This window comes from Penicillium hordei, assembly GCF_028827395.1.
Source record: "Penicillium hordei strain IBT 12815 chromosome Unknown utg000001l_segment0_segment0, whole genome shotgun sequence".
Lineage (NCBI taxonomy): Eukaryota > Fungi > Ascomycota > Eurotiomycetes > Eurotiales > Aspergillaceae > Penicillium > Penicillium hordei.
In genome coordinates, this window is record NW_026623142.1 from 8,473,089 (window position 1) to 8,491,104 (window position 18,016).

An 18,016-nucleotide genomic window follows, 5' to 3' on the forward strand; every position below is an offset into this window, starting at 1 on the left:
TAATTTCGAAACAATTGTGGTGTGGACCTGTTAATAGGGGCCTCTAGCTATTATCAGCGTCTTTTCCTATGTTCTGTATTTTACCCTTCTTTTGTATCATCTTTATTTTCTTTCATTATCATCCACTGTGTTCTTATATCTCTTTGTACTGGCAATTTATCAGATTGAAACATTCTCTGATGGATGTTTGTTCAGAAGCCATTTCTGCCTTGGGCAGAAAGGATCTTCACTATTTTTCTCTCCTTCTCTAACAACTCAATACAACCTACAATTTCGTTCCCATCCTGCCTCTGGTATTAATTTCTCCCAAGTTCCGTGACATCTAAATAATGGCTTGATTAAAACCAATATCGGACCCGGATATACATATACATATAGCACGAAACAGTTCGCAGGCATGAAAACCCACTCCTCTATATGAATGCGACACACTTTTCGTACTAAAAATCCAAAATTAATTTTATGGAACAATTGGGGGCGTCTTAAAGGCTTTGAACTTAAACAAAATCCTCGGCCAGTCAAGTATAATTTCTTCCAAAGGCGAACAAATTTTGACAACTGAAAAAAGAGATGAACCCACCGGCGAGCTATGCGCGTACTCGTATAGAGATCTTATAGTAGTAGCCCCACTGTCCGTGCATACAAAGGTGCACTGCGCTGATTGGCTGTTCGTTTAGGCACAGTAACCCAAATTTACAATCCGAGGGATAGGGATCCACTCGATCCAGGGATTTCTCGCGTTCCATGCAGCAAACAGTATCCGAATACGTACGGGGTTCTGAGTTTGTTACAAAAATTACAGTACTTTTACAAATACGCAGTTTAAAATACAATGCTTGCTAGTTGTGTATAATAATATCCATGCATCTCCCTAATCAGATTGAGAGATCGTATAAGCTCGTATAGCAGTGGCAATGATAGAGGCAACAGCGTTTTTACCATATCGGCTACCATAGAACAAGCTTGCACGTCATCAGTCCACTTCCAATTGAGATCGGATTATTAAGTGAATGTAGCTTACTGCTATCCTAACTTTACCACTAACTACCTTTCTGTTGTACAGCTTCGTCCGCTGCACAAACTTGAAATTGATTAAGGTGAGTGATAGTGACACTGGCATATTTTGCGGATATTTTCAAACAACACAAACTTGGAGGTTATGGTACGACTTTCTAAACTGACTCTTGCTAATCTCTCGTTTCCCTTTACAGACGTCCCGTTCCTCAAATGACCCGGTGTTACTTGTGGCATTGCAATCTGCTTCCTCCTTGCGAGTTGTGCTTGGCTCCAGCCCATTCGCTAACTAAGTGGTGCATGGGCTCATGAAGTGCGGCCAACGACATGAATCATCTCCGTCTGCGCGTCGATGGACGAACATTTCGAGATCCCCTGAATCGAGAAATCATTTTGCGTGGAATAAATGTGGCAGGTGATGCTAAATATCCGAAGACCCCAGATCTCAGATCGCATAATCTCCAGGAGTTCTTCGAGGAGGACGTATCGTTCGTGGGAAGGCCGTTCTCCCTGGAAGATGCCGACATACATTTCCAACGTCTTCGAAAATGGGGATACAACACCATTCGATATATCTTCACTTGGGAGGCAATTGAACATGCCGGACCTAGGATTTACGATGAGCATTGGATCGATTTCACCATTGGGATTCTTCGTATCGCCAAGCAATACAATTTCTACATTTTCATGGATCCGCATCAAGATGTAGTAAGTCTGGTCTTGAGTGACCCTTATCGTCCATGAGGTCTAAGCTTACTATTCCAAGTGGTCTCGGTTATCAGGAGGATCGGGAGCACCTTCATGGACGCTCTATGCTGCAGGACTAAATCCAAAGAGTTTCAAAGATACACAGGCAGCCCTCGTTCACAACACATGGGACAATCCGGCAGATTTCCCCAAAATGCTTTGGTGTACAAACTACACTAGGTTAGCCTGCCAGACGATGTTTACTCTGTTTTGGGCAGGTCGAGATTTCGCACCAAAGGCGATCATTGATGGTGTGAATATTCAGGATTATTTACAAAGCCACTTTATCGCGGCATGCGAATACCTTGCACAGAGAATCCAAAATGCCAGTGATCTCGAAGGAGAGGTAGTAATTGGGTGGGAAAGCATAAACGAACCCAATAAAGGCCTGATCGGGACTCAAGATATTTCCTCAATACCATCAGAGCAGCATCTCCAGCTCGGTACATCTCCAACGGCATTTCAGGGTATGCTCATTGGTTCCGGATGGCCATGCAAGGTAAAAACCTGGTCTTTCGGGAAATTCGGCCCATACCAATCAGGTACGGAGGTTATAGATCCAAAGGGTGAACAGGCATGGCTGTCTACCGAATACGACGACTCTCAATATGGCTGGCACCGCGATCCGGGCTGGAAGCTCGGTGAATGCCTCTGGGGGCAACATGGAGTCTGGGATTCATCCGAAAGGAAGCCGACCCTGCTACAAAAGGACTACTTTTCAAGAAACCCACAGACTGGCGAGACTCTTGACTACGAACGCTTTACAAACACATATTTTCTGAATCACTATCGAGCATACAAGGACGCCCTTCGCAATGTGTGTGGAACTACTATTATGTTTTGCCAGCCACCAGTCATGGAGTTACCACCGACTCTCAAGGGTACAGTGGATGATGACCCGAACATGGTTCACGCTGCTCACTTTTATGATGGTCTGACTCTTTTAACGAAGCATTGGTTAGTACAAAAGCCTCGCCTGTCATTCATGATATTAATCCTAATAGGAATCGGCTCTACAACTTGGATATTGTCGGGTTGCTTCGAGGCAAGTATCTTGCGCCAGCCTTCGCTATCAAATTCGGCGAGAAATCAATTCGAAAGATCCTACGTCGTCAACTCAAGTTTCTACGTGACGAAAGTCTACAAAATATGGGTGATCATCCCTTACTCTTCAGCGAGATTGGCATTCCATATGATATGGATGATAAACACGCATATAAGAGTGGAGACTACCGCAGCCAGGTCAAAGCAATGGATGCAAATCATTTTGCGTTAGAAGGGAGCAAGGCCAACGGCTTTGCTTTGTGGGCCTATGTGGCAGAGGTATGTATACGAGTCTGATTTTGACAGAGACAAGCTGGACTAACTCTCGCCAGAACGACCATGAATGGGGCGATCAGTGGAATGGGGAGGATCTTTCTATATACTCACCGAATGACTTGGAATCGCCTATCCCAACCTCATCTCATTCAACCAGGTCCGATTCCACAGTCTGCTCTAAAGATCATCTTATCAACGTTAAAGAGGAGAAAGCTAGCTTGTGCAAGGCTTCGACACCCAATTGCACCTCAAGTAATTTGTCCCAGACTACCCTGTGGCCGCAACAGAGCTACAGGGCAGTGGAAGCATTTCTCCGACCCACTCCTATCTACACGAATGGGCAATTAGAAAGTCACGCATTCGATTTGAAGAAGTGTACTTTCACCATGAGGTTGATTGCAAATCAGGTCGCGCCCGAAACACCGAGTGAAATATACCTCCCTGACTTCCATTTTCCAATGGGAAATACTTCGGTTGAGGTCAGTGGAGGGAAATGGGAAATCTGCCATCAGGAATTCCATACGGTCAAGCTTCAATATCTACGATGGTGGCATGGTGAGGGAACAGTGGATATCGAGATCCGGAGAACCAAATGCAAGCACACATCACGGGAATATGCCACTCTGCAAAAACTCCACAAGACTCGATGCATGATGATGTGAGGTCAAGTTCTGCGCCATGTACAGTATTCTAAGCCTCTTCTACCTTTCTTTTAGTTGTATTTCAGTGACTCTTCAATTGGATTCCCCCGGTGTTAACCCCAGGAGAGAGAATACATAGACGAGTAACGTATTAGTCTAGTCCGTGCTATAGCATCCATGGAGTATATTCATACATAACTCGCTCAACAAGGTAGGCTTGAATTGTATTAAGAACCGCGATATGAGTTGGAAGTATCAAACTAGCGGCGAATATTATTGAGTGGCAAATTGCCATTCACAAATATAGGGTGCCTAGAATAGCCGATTGTAGAGCTATCCAGGTTACACCATCCTTTTTTCCAGTGTTCTGTTTCAAGAAATTGATACGCATACGGTACGTTCAGGGTAACGCTGGAACCTTGAAAATTACCGAAAGTTTAAAAGCCCTCAGCTCCACTGTATCCACTTTGATGACCCAAGGATTGCAGCGTTACTTAGAATAACCTTAGATTACTTAGTCCATTTTTGAGCCACATAAGACCCGTTTTCCCACAAGCCCCTAGATAATTTCAAGATCTCAATTATTGCGGTTGTTCTACAAGTTGTAATATCAGATTTCTACGAAACATCACCACTTGCACCATCCTCCACAAATCAGACGGCGCTTCGAAACATTCAACTGACGAATTATGGCTATGGACCAGACCATAACCGAAGGGCAATCGGCCCAGCCAGAAACTGAACAGCTCCTCATCCCGAATACCACAATACCATCCTTCCGGGCAACAGGACGGACACTACGCTCAGCCTCGGTTAGCACTGTCACGAGACTACTTGACTACAATCCCTCCGGTGGAATGTGGCAGGCGACCGGGACAGCTATCGCGCACGCCCCGAATGTGACGGACCTGAGATCACCCGACGATGTTTTCTTCGATGTACACGGTCGAGGCGTAAGACGAGTCAGCACTCAAGATTCAGTCGGTGGAGCGGTAATTCGGAGAGCAACGGCACCTACGATAGAACTTGGAGCCTTCCAGGAAGAGAAGAACAAAGCTGGACCGGTCGAAAGCCTGCCTGAATCTCAACTTGAACCCAACAAGAACAATGAAGACATCATTGCTCCCAAGGTGCCTTGGGGGACCGCCTTTAAAAAGGCTGCCCTCGCAGCATGGAGATTCATTCTTACACCTACGGGCCTTTTCATTCTGATTTATGGTCTCAACGTTATCGCCTGGGGTGCCATGCTGTTTTTCCTGTTACTCGGCGTCGGCTCCATGAGCAAGGAGCGCAAAGAAATATGGATCGAAATTGATTCCCAAATTCTCAATGGGTTATTCTGTCTAACTTCTTGGGGACTGGCGCCGTGGCGGATTCGCGACACATATTGGCTGCTGATGTGGCACTTCGGTTCGGCGAACACATCCAAGAAATCGATAATGCATCTGGCAAAGCGGAATTCGAGCTGGTATAGGATGCAGGATTCCGAGGAGTCAAATTGTGACGAAATGGTGGTCCGGGAGACCCTGACTGGCAAGGTTGCTCCACCTACAAAAACATGGAAAATGGACTTTGTCGTGATAAATATGTTGTTGAACAGTTTGTTCCAAATTGGAATGGCGACGTTTATGTGGGAGTATGACCGCCATACCCGCCCGTCCTTCGGAGTTGGCCTTTTCATTGGTCTAGGCTGTTTCAGTTCGCTTCTAGCAGGTTTAACGTCATGGTGGGAGGGCCGAAAGGTCAAACGCATTGAGGGTGCTTTCTTTGAAGAGATACAGGAGAATGAGAAGCAGAAACCCATAGAGATAATAGTCTAATGCATAGTATTGGAGTAGCCGAAAGGTCTCGGCATATATCTATCTATACGAAAGTGATTTAATATGAGTAACAGTTAAGATAGTCTTTAACCATAAGACCTCACAAGTTTTTAAGAACCATCTTAATATTCCATATATTGAGATGGACGCTGGCGAGTATGTCTATTATGCAAACACTCCTTACTTTAAGAGGGCAAAGCCAGAAGCAGGTATGCAGTTCCTTCATCGTATCAGTTGGACTACATGTAATCACTCTCATCATCGACCTCACTTTTGGTCATGGCCATGAACCTTTCGATGACCTTCTGATCGTCAAACCCTCTCACTCTCTGTTGCCGAACCGCATCTTCTCCCTCGAGGTGAAGAGCCGCCAAAATGAGGTTGCGTGTGCTCTTATGAAACGCCGAATAAATGGACTGTTTGATGCCTTGGCTGGGATAGGCAACAAGGCCAACGGAGCCTTTAGTTGGTAAGAAGTCAGCGAAAATGAAATAACAGAATACAAAAGTTGGTTTAAAAGGGAAAGTGCATTCTTACCATGTACCATTTTGCCCAACACCCCGAATGTGCCTTTGAACAAGCCGCCCGCAAAGCCTGCGACGCCTCCGTCTCTAGCACCTTTATATGGCTGATAGATCACATCCGTCACAGCTCCTCCCATGCCAATGCCAAAGCTTTTGACACCTGCGACTGCGCCAGACTTCCAATCTTTTACATTTCCGTATTGGGGAACTTTGTCTCCATATAGACCAGGGAGTACACGAAAGCCTTCAGCCGCAGCCAAAGGAATATCGACCATGAATCCAGACGCGATCTTTCCTAGGAACTTCCCAGAAGCATGAGTCGATGCTGCAGCCATCGCAGCACCTCTGCCTTTTTTTTTAGGCTCAATTTCCCTACTTGCTGTCAAATCATTCATCGATCGGGATTTGGGAATTGATGATCCATTGTCTCCTTGTGACAGTAGTTGGGGGGCAGTATTTTCGGAACCGGTTGGTGATGGAAGGGGTACGGTGCGACCATCCTGGTATACCTTGTATGGCTTATAAAAGATATCTCCACCTGCTTTGAGCATGTCAAATGTGACTCCCATTCCCGCAGATGAGATACCAGTAACAGGGTCCCATCGTGTGTTCTCGATGATAATGGGGTTTGGTTGGTACCTTGCATTGAAAAGAGGTTAGCCAAAGTTTTGCCTAACGCCGAGCTTGGAACGCATGCTTGATGGGTTTAGAGTGGGAAGATTCAAACTTACGGTTTCAGCCTTTTGACATCCAACAAATTCCTCTCAACAAGGATCTCTGCAGCAACTTTCGACAGGCGAAATCTTTTCTTGCCGCGACGATATCTCCAGACGGCTGGGAATTCCTGTAGTAGATCACATTCAACTAGACCTTTGGGTAAATTCCGATGGAACGATTCCACGGCTGTTTTCACTCCTTTTTCCTTCTCCATTTCGGTGGCAATACGCCGTGCGGAGCGCACTGCCTCCGGTGTCAAACAAAACCGTACTGCGTGCGCTAATGCGTTGACGTTCAGTTGTTTGTATGGAATAGGGTCTGGTCCTGCACCGGCCGTGGCAACCATATCTCCCCAAAATGGTTGGCTATAAATAGATCAGAAAAGATTAGAAAAATGCTATAGGGTAATTCAAGTGAGAAGGAAGGAGCAGTGTGTCACTTACTCTCCGAAGAAGGGCACAATGATAGTAGGCTTTCCATTGCGTAGCCCGCATGCCGTTGTACCGGCACCTCCATGATGAACAACTGCACTGACACGTTCAAATAGCCATTCGTGCGGGCAATCGCCTATGAATAGAACATCACTCCTGTTCAATTCTCCCGAGTCCACGCCTCCTAGCTTGCTCCAACCGCGTGAGATGATTGCCCGAACCCCGGTTTCCTGAACCGTCTGAAGAATCGTTTTCGTTATCTCTACCGGGTCTTCGAGCACAATGCTACCGAATCCGAAATAGACTGGAGGAGGTCCGGCGTTGAGAAATTCCGCAATCTCGGCAGGGGGTTGATAATTTGGTGGATCCCGGAAGAAGAACCCGCACACGTCTATTCATGGGAGTTAGTCCTACTTCAACTACTTCAGCAAACGTGATCATTTCTCACCAAAATTATGAGGCCAGTCATTGGGTTTGGGAACTAGGCCTGGGGACCAGCAATATGTATAGGGAACATTTAGTTTGGTTAAAATGAAAGGGCCATCTGAAAGAGAGATAGGCTCGAGCTCGAGCTCGTGTTTCCGCCAATCGTTGATCACGCCGCCTAGGCTGTTTCAAATAGAAGATAGGTAAGCTATTCGCACAGCACACACGTTGTAAAGGAATCATCGTTACGTACCCCTGCCATGATAGCCAGTCCACCACACCATATGAAACGCGATTGAGCCATGCTTGGTTAGCGGGAATATTTTTCAAATTAGCTAACGGGTGCGGGAAAGCCGTCGTTGGGCTCCACGGCATTGTAAACATCAAGTGAAGTGGAATTCCTAGGGCTTGGGCACAGTGGACGTGCGCAAAGCTCGGAGGATTGGCAATGATCGCATTGGCCACGAAGGGGGCATTTGTGATAGGGTCGGGCATCAGGCATGATTGCCAGCAACCATGGAGAATTTCCGCCATCATTAGTTGTTTCTTTTGAATATCTCCCTCGCGAACACTGTCTAAGCTGGGGATCAACCCGGGATTCTTGACCATATATGACATCAGATCGGCCGGATCACCGCCGATAGGGTAAAACTCCAAGCCTGCTTCGAGAATGAACTGCTCAAAGACATTATGTGTTGCAATACGCACGCGGTGACCCATATTTTGTAGCTCCGCGCCAAGTGCAACAAATGGTTGGACGTCTCCTCTACTCCCCACGATTTGAATCACAATATTCAGAGGCAACTTGAATGTCGGTACCCCTTCCGAATAGCTTGGTGGAGATACACTCTGACGGACAGCATTAGGGAGTAGTTTAGAAAGAGATCTGCAGAGCCGAGAACTAGCATCCACGACAACACGGCCGTCATCTATAACAAGTCAGATTTGCTTTGCCGAGGTAGAGCCGTGTGATAAGTTGGGGTAACGCACCGTTGACAGAGATACCTTGAGCTTCACTCAAATTTTGCGGAATTGCCTCGTATGGGGGTGGAGGGTGCTCGTCGGGCTGGTCGTGAGACGCCGTTTCAGCATCTTTCGAATACATTTTAGAATGTTCCATTGTTCAAATAGAATTTATGAATATGTCAAGAAAATGAAAACCAAGACGATAGTAAAGGTTGCAGGGATACTGTTGAAAGGGACAACACGAGCTAGGATTCTTAAACAAGAGAGAACTTCGCATCAACTCTGTACATTGGGAAAAAGCCTTATATCAAGATCCGCCGAATTGAGCCCCGATGCTCCACCCAGCCCTCAAGGTTAAATTTGGAATACGAGTACGGCGGACGTATAGAACATGCATGTATTCAAAGTTACCCCGGTATGTATTGATGTATGTCGGGGTAAACTTGCCACTCATTTAGAAACTCCACGAAAGGTTCAATGTACTACATAGATAATTGGAAGTGAATACCTTCAATTCCTTTATTTTCCTTAATGCAAATGTTCCGAACTAAAACCAACGAGTCTTCCTGCTGTAAATTACGCATAATCGTGCCGTTAGAAGGATGTAATGAAGAATTGCAATTCCGACGATCACATAAATTAGAGCCAATGGCATTCAAGTGGGTCCAATCTATACGCGTATACAAGTTTGGCCCTTGATCTCCAGGGCTGAGCAGCCTATGTTGTAGTCTCATGTTTTACTCTGTTCCACTCCACCACATTGCATGAAAATGTGGTTGGGAGTATCCCTGGAAGAAGCGACATGGTTGTGGCCAGGGGCTTTTAATAATAGATACTAGCTAAGGACCTAGATATACCATCCCTAGAAACCCACGTAGGAATCTAGCTCATCCATGGGCGCCCTATTTTCATCAACTCGTGTCTTATGTTCTTTGATCGTCGGCTATTGCCTTAACGTAAAAAAAAAGCAGATCTAACGTTAAAGGTCTGACATTTGGCTCCACAATGGGTCATCGCCATCCGCAACACTAGTTTTCCTGCCCTACATCCCTAATTTCATAGTAAATTATTTTAGACACCAGCTGATTGCAACATAAGACGCTTAGACGAAAAATTCAAAATATATGGTACTTGATAGTTATGTGAATTTTGATAATTAATAATTATTATTTTACATCAAAACTGTTCTTCATCAATAGCATCCAGCACCAAGCACTTATAAAGTAGTAGTGTATATATATATCCGCTTCGGCTTTCCACCTTCTCTCCACTTCACCACTGTTCATCCATTTACCCAAATATTTAAGAAACAGATATTGTACAGTCTATCGTGAAATCTATATAAATATGACGCGATACTATAGTGGACCCAAAAAGGGAGAAGTACTCAGAACTCAGCTTCTACGCGAGATCCGGCCGATATCCGCGCAACAGCTCATCCCCACACTCTAGCAAGAAAGAAGCCGACATCCGGCTATAAAAAGCCGAGCTAAATAATAATATCGTAGGGATCCCAGTGGCAAGTTAAAAAGAAAAAAAAGCGCCTTCCGAATCTCAATTGCGGTAGAAACTTCGTTGATTTCTCATCGCAATGGCTAAACGCAACATCCTGATGATTGCCGACGATCTAGGCAAACAACTAGGCTGCTACGGAAACACAAAGATCCAAACCCCAAACCTGGACCAGCTCGCCTCCAAGGGGATGAAATTCGAGCAAGCATTTACGTCGACTGCTTCTTGCAGTGCTAGTCGCTCTGTCATCTATACCGGTCTGCACACTCACCAAAATGGCCAATACGGGCTGCATAATAATCGGCACCACTTTACAACTTTCGACCATGTCAAGACTGCACCTTTTTTTTTTTCTCTAAATACGGTTACTCGACTGGCTTGATCGGAAAGGTCCATGTCGGACCATCGGGCGTTTACCCATGGGATATGCGCGCGGAGAGCGATAGTCGCGACGTGGCAGCTGTTGCTGATCAGGCTTCGGCGTTCTTTGAGAAGTCAAGTACAGACGAGAAGCCTTTCTTCTTGACAATTGCCTTAATTGATCCACATCGGGACTGGACTCAATCCGGGTTTGGGAATGACGGCGAATATGACCCCCGGGTGAAGAAGATTGAGTACTCGCCCGAGGACGTCGAAATTCCGCCCTTCGTCAACGATCTACCCGGCGTGCGCTATGAATTCGCCGAATATTATAAGTCTATCTCCCGACTCGATCAAGGCGTTGGTATGGTGTTGAACGGATTGAAGAGATCTGGTCTGGCAGATGATACACTGATTATCTTCCTAAGTAATAATAGGTCACCGTTCATTAATTCCAAGACAACACTATACGACGCCGGTGTCAGTCTGCCATTGATCATGAAATACCCCGGATCACCTCCCGGAATTGTCAACCCGAATACCGTGTCGTACACCGACATTCTGCCACTCTTCTCGATTATGCGAACCATCCTAGCCCCGAGCATCCAGATCGTATCGGTCGTTCGATACTCCCCATCCTCGCTGAAACATCTCCTCTTGAGGACTGGGGCCAGGTCTTCGGTTCACACACATTCCATGAGATCACCAACTACTAGCTAACGTGCATGATGCGTAACCGTCGATCTAAGTACCACTGCAATATTGCGTGGAGACTTGATTTCCCGTTCGCGGCTGATATATATGGGTCATTGACATGGGAGGAGATCCGGAATGCCGGTACTAGCACGAAGATGATTGGGTCTAGACCTTTGAAGGATTATTTCTTCCGTCCGGCTGAAGAGCTGTATGATATCCAAGCTGATCCGAATGAGATTCGCAATCTTGCCAATGATGCTGAGTATCGGTCCGTTCTGGAAGATATGAGGGCCACGCTGGAGAAGTGGCAGCGCAGGACGGAAGATGCTTGGTTGTTCCGCGATGGTGTTTCCTTGCTCTTGGTCAGACATCATCTCGAGGCTGGGTTCGAGGTGCCAGATCGTATTGATTTTGATGTCGATGCGCCCGAAAGTAAGGGACAGCCTATCTTTAATAGAGATCTGCCCTGGGGTGCTGCGGTAAAGTGATCTGTTTGGTTAAATGGGAATTCTGGATTTTGTAGTGGAAGGTTGATCCGCAAGAACCACGATCTCCCAAGTTTGGATGACATCTATGCTATGGTTGAGCATATCAGGTGAACGACGGCTGGTGTTTATATTTACGCAGAGTGCGGTTCTACGAGTGCGGAAACTAGGTAACGATGGAGAGTCAGGTAGCTTGTAGTACCGACTGCTCAAGCCTGACTTGTTTATCCCACCACTAGACCTTTTAGCCGAAATGTATAGGTAATGACGAGACCGTATGCCGTATGTTCGAGTTTCAATATATGAAGAGAAGAGATCGAGAATAACAAACCCTCCCACCATAATCAACAGGTATAAACAAAAAAGCTATGAAACCAAAAATTGCTAGTTCGTTGAATGATCATGAAACAGTATGCAGCCCATATATAACAAGCGATGCGCCGAAATAACATTGCCACTTACCGACTCCAATGAATGCATCATGTGCTCAGCAAGTATGCGAATGTTCACACCTCACCCCAAGTGCCGAGCCCCGCTCCAACACCAATGGCACTGTTGGTTTCACTGCCGCCAATATCCCAGTAGTTCCGGCTAGAACTTGTCATCGTCCGCCGACTGGAAATAACCGAGAGCTTGGCGCTTTGGCTGGCGCAACTGGAGCCAGGTCGTCGGGGATGCGGTCGTAGGAGTGGCGAGGAGACACCCGCTGGGTTTGATACACCGGAGAATTGTGACACGCGACGGGTCTGGGTTTGGGAGCGGGAGTGGGCTCGCGCTACGAGAGGGTGATGTTGCCGGATGATGGCTGCCCGGCGAGATGCATCTTGCCGCGGGCGGGGTGGGGTCGGTGTGTACGTTTCGTTGGTCATGTAACCTCGGCGGCTGAAACGGTTGCGGAGGTAGCGGAAGACCATCATTACATCAAGTCCACTTTCCCAGTACTCGGATTCGCGTTGGAGCTTTGTTGATTCGGGGAGTTGGTCAGATCGTTTTGGATCTTCATCTTCAATACCCCATTGTGCTTCATGCTCTCGATTTGCGTCTCGCAGTGTGGGGATGAAGTGCGGGGATGGCATGGAATCGCCAGTTGTATCGGCAGTAATTGATGTGGTGGACTCGGCGGGTTTCTGGGAGATGCCGCTTTCCGTTAGGCGGTTGAGAGACATGCCCGCATATTCGGCGGATATATCTTTAGTCATTTGGTAATATGTGGTAAATGCACCGGGGTGTTCGCAAAGTTGATGGACAAGGATCCCGAGCTCATGGGCGATCGTCTGAAGTACCTTTGTCTGCCACATCGGCGAGTCGCTAAACTCTGGCTCCGGTTCACGAGCTAGTGCTGTTTCTATGTCTAGAGGATCTTCCTGGGTATGAGGTTGCGCGTCCAGCGGCAATGACTCACCGAAGATCACGGAGAGCAAGGAATCATCAATCCCGATCAGGTCACGGATCACCGTTCGTGTGATACGGCGCCAGAAAGAGTCTTCGTCCTCTGAAACATCTCTCGACAACGATATATTCCGTGATAGAACCTCAGGCACGCGAGCTTGAGGGCTGCGATCAACAGAATGATGAAGGCTCGATCGGCTGGCGAGACTAGACCGCCGCTGTCGGGTTTCCCGTTCGATCTCCTGTAACAGAGCCCGGCTTTGGTCCATGCGCCATTCTTCGATTCGCTGCCACCGTTCTCGCTCGACATCTGCCTCGCCCTCCTCCATACTGTCCAAATGCCTCTGCACACTTGAGTTACGGCGATGTTGGAGATGGCCATATGAGGGTCGTTGGGGGTTGTATTGCTCGTGCTGCCACAGCTGTTCCTGGACTGCCTGACTCGAGGCCTGGAAACTGCCCAACCCGTCATGGGCGGGGAGCATCGCAGGCGGGCCCTGATCAAACCGTATTGGGGAAGTCGGGGCCATCTCTGGTGCTCGAAAGGCGTGCAGTCCATCGTCTAGGCTGTCCAGCTCGGTTCCATCTTCGTCCAGTTGGTCGTCGAGGGCATTTTCGTCATCAGCTTCACCCTCAACGCCAGATACGGACTGGGTTGCAGCAAAGGAGCCGAAGTCACTCAGTCGAGAGGGAGCTACAGTCTGCGTGCGATCGGTTGAAGTCGTGTGCGTCCGAGCGGTCGGGGAGAATAGGACCCATTGTGCGGTGTCGTCATCGCGCTGTTCCGGCGAGGAGGGGATGTTGAGGGTCGGTGGTTGAGGGTGAGGGGTGGAATAGGAAGTTCTCCGGCGAGGGACGTGTGTTGGGACCTGGAAGGCCATGTTGTTGATGTGGTTATAGCTGAAGCCGATAGGTGATAGGATAGGTACGATAAGCGTTCACAGGTGTTTGATGGTGGATCCAGAGACCAGTAGGGTTAAGGCTGTTCAAGTGGGGAATAGTGGCATTAGAGGATATAAGGGGGATCGGTGTAAGTATTAGAAGTAATACCGGGAATAGTAGAAAGTGTGCCCATAAATAAAGAAAAGGACAAGAGTAATGGATTGCCCAGGTGGTGATGTCGATGGGGAGATTAGCTGATAAGATGGGCCCGAAAGGGGATCGCCCAAATGATCCTCCAATGATGCAACCGGTATCGGAATGGTGAGACCACCTTTCAAAGTTGATCCGTTGCTTTTTTTTTACTTTTATTGGTTTCAAGAGGGCTATCTCCCTATTGTAGGTATGGCTTGAAGTCATAATCTTGGATCCCTCATCAGCTGACAGACGGTCACCGGGATCGACACAGTGACGTGTGAACTTACCACCAGTCACATTTTGCTATTAACAGCTAACAAGATCTGTCTTTCGCAAAAAAGCTACTACACCGTACTTTGATATCAGCCTTGCAAGCATGCTATTGCTAGGAAGACCACCATATTATCATGCTTTCGCTTGCACACTAAATAATACCCCTCACCTGGGCAGTTGCTCCTGTACTTGAGACAGATAGCAACCCGCCAACATAGGGGACATTTTCGGATTAATCTCCGGTCCGAATCACTAAAAAGGTCGGCTGTTGACGATCCCCCAGGACAGGATAAGTCGAATATCGAAGATTAACAGATCGAAGAAAACCCTCAGGTTGGGCTTCGCAGATATAAGGAGCTGGGAAACGCGATGATTGGTTGATTGCTACATGGACTCTCATATAGGTCCCTGGCTCGAAATCCTGTTCAACCGTTGCCTTTTCTGAAGCAAATTGGCTGCTTGTTTGTCATGTTCGATGCTTAAGTAGAGCAATTTCCAGCGTGATTGCAGATCTGTAGATCAACTGGAAGGTAAACTCGACGCGACTAGAAACAACATTGGGATGATGGAAGCCACATCGATTAACCTGGTATTTCTCAAACCTATACGAGTAGCTAACGACGGCTCTTTCGTTTTCTTAACAACCGACCTCTTCTCCCCGCATTCTCGATAACGCTTGGCCCCCAAATGTCGGAGACTGGTGTCGTGCAACCATTTTGGATTTCTACCGAGAGAGAGAGAAAGGAAGACAGACAGAGAGAAAGAGAAAAAAGTAAGAGATGCCAATTTACCTGGTATCATCGCTCATGGGGTATATATTAGTCTACTTTAATATAGCATCTCGACCCGACGATCAATCCTTCCCAGCCAAAGCTTCTCCCACCCAATCCATCTGCACAGCACTAACGCCACGCGCGTAACTGCGGTTGGTGAACACAAATTCGTTGTACATAATCGCCTCGAGCTTCTTGCCGTAAAGCACACTCGACGGGTGAATAGCCACGGTTTGGTTTCCAACGATCGTACGATAGCTGCCATCGGGCACGAGACGAGCCGTATTGGTCGCAAATCCGGCTAGGAAACTCTGGAGAATGAGGATAGGCGAGGGATCGTGTAATGAGGTATTGTTCAAGGCTTCGTTGGTGAGTAGCTTGGCTTGTCGACATTGGGTGCGGAGTTGTTTGCGGACGTCCTAATGATTTTTGTTAGTTTTAGATGATTGGCGTTCGGGAATTATCTGCTACTGACCATGACAGATTGCATCGCCCGGTGGGATACCAGGTGTCGCTCTGCCCATGCCTTACGATCGGCCTGTTCAGAGGCATAGACGCGTACGGTCATCAGCATTGTGAGGTGGTCACCCTCGCGCCGGTATAAATCGCGACGGGCAGCCTCTGCTGCTTCCTTCTTCTCTTCTGAGGTGGTGTTCAGGAAAATGTTCTCCACGCTCAGGCATGAGATAATGTCAATGACGTCTAATAAACATTCATGCCCGTTCTCGGCAGCTGCTAACAGCACACGCCCAAGTGTTGGAGTTAAAGGCAGCTTGGCAATGTGTAGGCCGACGGCGCTGATTTTGCCATCATCCTCAAGGGCATTAATGTTCAATAGCTGCAGAAGAGCCTTCTCAAGTGCTTCCCGTGGTGGGCGGGTCAGGAATGGGAATCTAATAATGTCATCAACGCCACGCGCCTTCATGTTCAGCAGGGCCTGGCTCAGATCACAGCGCAGAATCTCGGGCGTGTTTGTCTCATCCAAGGCTAGATAGTCTTTCTCTGTGTATAGCCGGAAACATTGACCAGGAGCCTCACGGCCAGCTCGACCCTTTCGCTGGATCGCAGCTGACTTGGATATAGGCTTCACTAGGAGTGAGTCTAGACCAAGGCGAGTGCGGAATTGTTTGACCTTTGCCTTGCCGCAGTCAATCACGTGTCGTACACCAGACACAGTGACGGAAGTCTCAGCAATATTAGTGGACAGAACAACCTTGCGAGTTCGTGGTGGAGCCGGGGCGAAGACACGTTGCTGGGCAGCCTGTGGCAGAGCGGCGAACAGGGGTAGAACGAGAATTTTAGGAAGCGATGGGTCCATGCTCATGGCATACTCATTCACCAGGTGTTCCAAGGCCTCGACGGTTTCCTGACCAGTGAGGAAGACCAGGATATCACCCGGCATTGGTTCCTTCTGGTGAATCTGGAAGATAATTTTGAGCGCTGCGTCCACAAAGTCATGTACTGGCGCGGGCGAGTATATAGTTTTGACCGCGAATTGGCGACCCTTAATGTGACAGACAGAGATATCCTTTGGAGTCGAAATATCCATTCTATCAGCTTCAGTCTCGGATCCTTCGATGACCTTCTGCTGTGGCTCCGATCGTTTGAATCCTTGGTGGAAGAAATCCGTTAGACTCTCCATATCAGCAGTAGCACTCATGACAACCACCTTGAGCGGCACGCCACCCCGGCCCTCCTTCTTGCCCGATACAAGGTTACGCAGGAATCCAAGTGTCAGATCCACATTGATGCCCCGTTCGTGGACCTCATCAACAACAATAGCGCTGTACTTAGTCAAGTTTGGGTCATGCAACATCTCTTGAAGCAGCATTCCCTCAGTCAGGAACTTGACCCGCGTACTGGGAGACGTAGAGGTATCAAATCGTACCGAGTAGCCGACCTTGCTAGCAGGCGAATGCGATCCAAGCGGCGTACCCATCTCCTCAGCTACACGGCGGGCCAGCGAAATAGCAGCGACTCGACGCGGCTGCGTGATAGCGATGCATCCTCCAACCATTTTCTTCTCCGTCTTTCCATCCCGTGTGATTTGCGTAGGTACAGGCCGACACCAGAATTCGTCTACCAGGAACTGCGGGATCTGCGTACTCTTTCCGCTACCCGTCTCACCGACCAAAAGCATCACATCTTGTTCGCGTAGCAGATCGCGGATCAAATCGGCATTTTCGAATACAGGGAGCTTTCGCCGCGTCTCGAGGAGGGCCTTGGCTTTTTCTCGTAAGGGTGTGAAGTTGGTTTTGGTATCGGTGAAGGGTCTCGACTTTGATTTCGGGTACGATTTTGGTGCTGGTGGGCCATTGCTTTGAGATACGGTCTCGAGTTCCTTTTTTGGCACACGGGCTGCTCGTTCTATCTGCTTGGCAGGTGCAGGGATTGCCCTCGGTTCATCTTGATGGGCGGGTTTGGAGGCTGCGGGTTCATCGAGCTTGCGCTTCTTGTTTCTCTTTTTCTTGCGCTCTGGTTCTTCTGTGGGTTGGGAGGAGACTTTGCGCTTCACAATATTTTCATCGTCCGAGTCCGCAAACACGGTACGGACCTTTTCCGGCATTTTGAGATGTGGCACGAAAGAATGGTGAGCAGGGACGAAGCTCAAATCTGAAAAATTTTGCCTTATCGATAAGCAGATAAGAACATCCTTATCAACATCAACAACAGAGGTAATTGGAACGAGGCCTCAGGAATAGCCCCTCAGAATATATTTCGTTCGTTCTTTTTTTTTGGTAACATGATTTTGGCACTGGTCGAGGAGATGGGCCATGAGTATAATCCTTGGGCTTTATGCAGTCGGCCCGATCATGTCACCACGCCTTCTCGGACTTTTTCAGAC

General features: G+C 47.8%; 6 protein-coding genes across 6 annotated transcripts; 3 read left to right on the forward strand and 3 right to left on the reverse strand.

Moving 5' to 3' along the window:
* Nucleotides 1–1,341: 1,341 nt before the first annotated feature.
* On the forward strand, nt 1,342–3,743 carry N7537_003219 (uncharacterized protein; the record flags this gene model as incomplete). The annotated part of the gene is made up of 4 exons (XM_056894277.1): nt 1,342–1,722; nt 1,781–2,718; nt 2,766–3,084; nt 3,138–3,743. The coding sequence occupies 4 exons, from the start codon at nt 1,342–1,344 to the stop codon at nt 3,741–3,743; spliced, it is 2,244 nt and encodes a 747-aa protein (XP_056759272.1).
* Nucleotides 3,744–4,411: 668 nt separating this feature from the next.
* N7537_003220 (DUF2985 domain-containing protein) lies at nt 4,412–5,542 on the forward strand (the record flags this gene model as incomplete). Its single annotated transcript, XM_056894278.1, has 1 exon — nt 4,412–5,542. The coding sequence occupies one exon, from the start codon at nt 4,412–4,414 to the stop codon at nt 5,540–5,542; it is 1,131 nt and encodes a 376-aa protein (XP_056759273.1).
* A 239-nt stretch (nt 5,543–5,781) lies between these two features.
* N7537_003221 (glycosyltransferase) lies at nt 5,782–8,745 on the reverse strand (the record flags this gene model as incomplete). Its single annotated transcript, XM_056894279.1, has 7 exons — nt 5,782–6,002; nt 6,080–6,705; nt 6,798–7,148; nt 7,227–7,605; nt 7,663–7,823; nt 7,894–8,569; nt 8,631–8,745. The coding sequence occupies 7 exons, from the start codon at nt 8,743–8,745 to the stop codon at nt 5,782–5,784; spliced, it is 2,529 nt and encodes an 842-aa protein (XP_056759274.1).
* A 1,452-nt stretch (nt 8,746–10,197) lies between these two features.
* Nucleotides 10,198–11,662, forward strand: N7537_003222 (sulfatase family protein; the record flags this gene model as incomplete). The annotated part of the gene is made up of 3 exons (XM_056894280.1): nt 10,198–10,446; nt 10,509–11,159; nt 11,228–11,662. The coding sequence occupies 3 exons, from the start codon at nt 10,198–10,200 to the stop codon at nt 11,660–11,662; spliced, it is 1,335 nt and encodes a 444-aa protein (XP_056759275.1).
* A 503-nt stretch (nt 11,663–12,165) lies between these two features.
* N7537_003223 (uncharacterized protein) lies at nt 12,166–13,929 on the reverse strand (the record flags this gene model as incomplete). The annotated part of the gene is made up of 1 exon (XM_056894281.1): nt 12,166–13,929. One exon carries the CDS (start codon nt 13,927–13,929, stop codon nt 12,166–12,168), a length of 1,764 nt encoding a protein of 587 aa, XP_056759276.1.
* Nucleotides 13,930–15,251: 1,322 nt separating this feature from the next.
* Nucleotides 15,252–17,737, reverse strand: N7537_003224 (putative ATP-dependent RNA helicase (Hrh1); the record flags this gene model as incomplete). The annotated part of the gene is made up of 2 exons (XM_056894282.1): nt 15,252–15,590; nt 15,647–17,737. 2 exons carry the CDS (start codon nt 17,735–17,737, stop codon nt 15,252–15,254), a joined length of 2,430 nt encoding a protein of 809 aa, XP_056759277.1.
* Nucleotides 17,738–18,016: the final 279 nt, after the last annotated feature.